This window comes from Galeopterus variegatus, unplaced genomic scaffold, assembly GCF_000696425.1.
Source record: "Galeopterus variegatus unplaced genomic scaffold, G_variegatus-3.0.2 Scaffold1023, whole genome shotgun sequence".
In the NCBI taxonomy this organism is placed as follows: domain Eukaryota; kingdom Metazoa; phylum Chordata; class Mammalia; order Dermoptera; family Cynocephalidae; genus Galeopterus; species Galeopterus variegatus.
In genome coordinates, this window is record NW_007727134.1 from 267,552 (window position 1) to 269,391 (window position 1,840).

The window sequence follows — 1,840 nt, forward strand, 5'->3', positions numbered from 1 at the left end:
ATATTTACTGGTTGTACCTGATCATATTTCCTGGTATTAGTCCTTTCTGTTAACTGTTAACCAAAAGGGAATACAAGATGCTATAATACAGAAGGAATGTTTGGGTTTTATTAATGAAATAATGATTTGTTTTTCTTTTAGCTTTGGCTCCAACTTTTGAAATGAATCCTATGAAGAAAAAGATCCTGGCTGCTAAAGGAGGAAGGGTTATTATTGAGTGCAAACCTAAAGCTGCACCTAAACCAAAATTTTCATGGAGTAAAGGGACAGAGTGGCTTGTCAATAGCAGCAGGTCAGTTTAAAAATTAGAAATCCCAAAAAGGACAAAAAAAATTAGAAATCCAATTGCAATGAACTATTTAGGAAGGTTTATTTTATACAACACTTGTTTTTATATGAATAAAGCAAATTTTGTTTGTTCCAACATTTTTCCACAGAAGATTCTCAAGTTCTATGATGAATAGAAATACTTACCCATCCCTTCAGTATCTACAATAATCAGGATTCAATTCTTTGTATTCTATAATTTGTAAGAATTTAGAAAATTGAGGTTCAGAGATTTTTTGGTAAATTGCCCAAGGCCCACAGCTAATAAACAATGGGAAATGAAATAGGTTCTCTCTAACCTATTTTTCCCTTAACAAGGGCATCCCTATCCATTCATATTTGATTTAATTTTATGCAATGAGCCTACTAAGTATTTTGGTAGGAAAATAAAAAATGTGATTTCACCATACAAATCATCTCTTCCCATCTTCTTAAATGAGCAGGTAGGTACCAATGTTTTGGTGGCTTTGGTCGAAAACACAAAAGCATCATGTGACTTGCATAGATTATTTATATAAAAACCACACTGAATAGTTTCTATAAGTTTCCTAGAAGAAGTTACACTTATATTGAGTACTAAAGTATGAGGAGGAGAAAGCCAGGATGAGAAATTGGAGGAATGGGATGTGGGGGTGGAAGTGGAGGTGTCTTCCAGGAAGTGAGGGCAGAGTGTGCAAAGGCCCAGGGCAGGAGTGGAGGATGTGTAAGGAATTGCAAGAACAAAGTCAGTATGATTTGTGTTTAGAGGGAAATGTAGAAGATGTTTAAGAGATGAGATATAATAAGCCAGATCATAAGTGACAGCATTTTCCATGCTAAGGGGCTTGGGTTTCATCAAAGAGTCTGTCTAAAGACCTAAACAAAGGAGGAATGGGGTAATTTTTAAAAAGAATATTCTGGCAGAAGTGTAGAAAATAGATCATTAAAATAATCCGATGAGGTAAGTAAGATGGGTATTCTGTTCACATCTCTATTTTGATGTGTCTAAAGCCTGGAAAAGTTAAAGTGGCCTTCTGAAAATATATTGATAACATCCAAGCTGGAGCGTTTGTCAACATGGAATGAGAACGTGCCAAGTTTTCTCATGAAGATGGTCACAAGTATGGCTGTGTATGGGGCCAGGGGAGGGAGACAGAAATAGCTCCCTGAACACATTAACTTTTAAAGTCCATGCATTTGACCTGAAAGTTGTTAGGACTTTAACAAAATGATACTAGAAGAATTGGTGTTAAGGGAAGAGTCAGTTTGTTTAATTTGCTGCTGAAGCATGAATGGTCAGACAATGAACAACTCAGGACAGTGATCAAAGAACAGGCCTATTTTTCAGTGTTCACCCCTGAAAAACCCTACAGCACAGCATTTTCCATTGGCACCACCGTTACCTCTCCCTCCTTGATGATAAAATCTTTCTGTGATTCTGATGAAGACCAATATCATGGGCCTCTTCAACCAAGGATTTCCCAGAACCATGTTTCATGGACTTGTTTTTCCTAAACATGTGCTCAAAAAAAAA

At 36.4% G+C, this 1,840-nt stretch overlaps 1 protein-coding gene across 3 annotated transcripts in view; it reads left to right on the top strand.

Moving 5' to 3' along the window:
• Window positions 1–1,840, top strand: part of CNTN1 (contactin 1) — a 294,489-nt gene that overhangs the window by 255,801 nt on the left and 36,848 nt on the right. For all 3 annotated transcript variants that reach the window (XM_008574260.1, XM_008574258.1, XM_008574259.1), the window contains one exon: window positions 142–292. In XM_008574260.1, coding sequence (XP_008572482.1) covers window positions 142–292 — 151 coding nt within the window. The remainder of the gene's footprint in view (window positions 1–141; window positions 293–1,840) is intronic.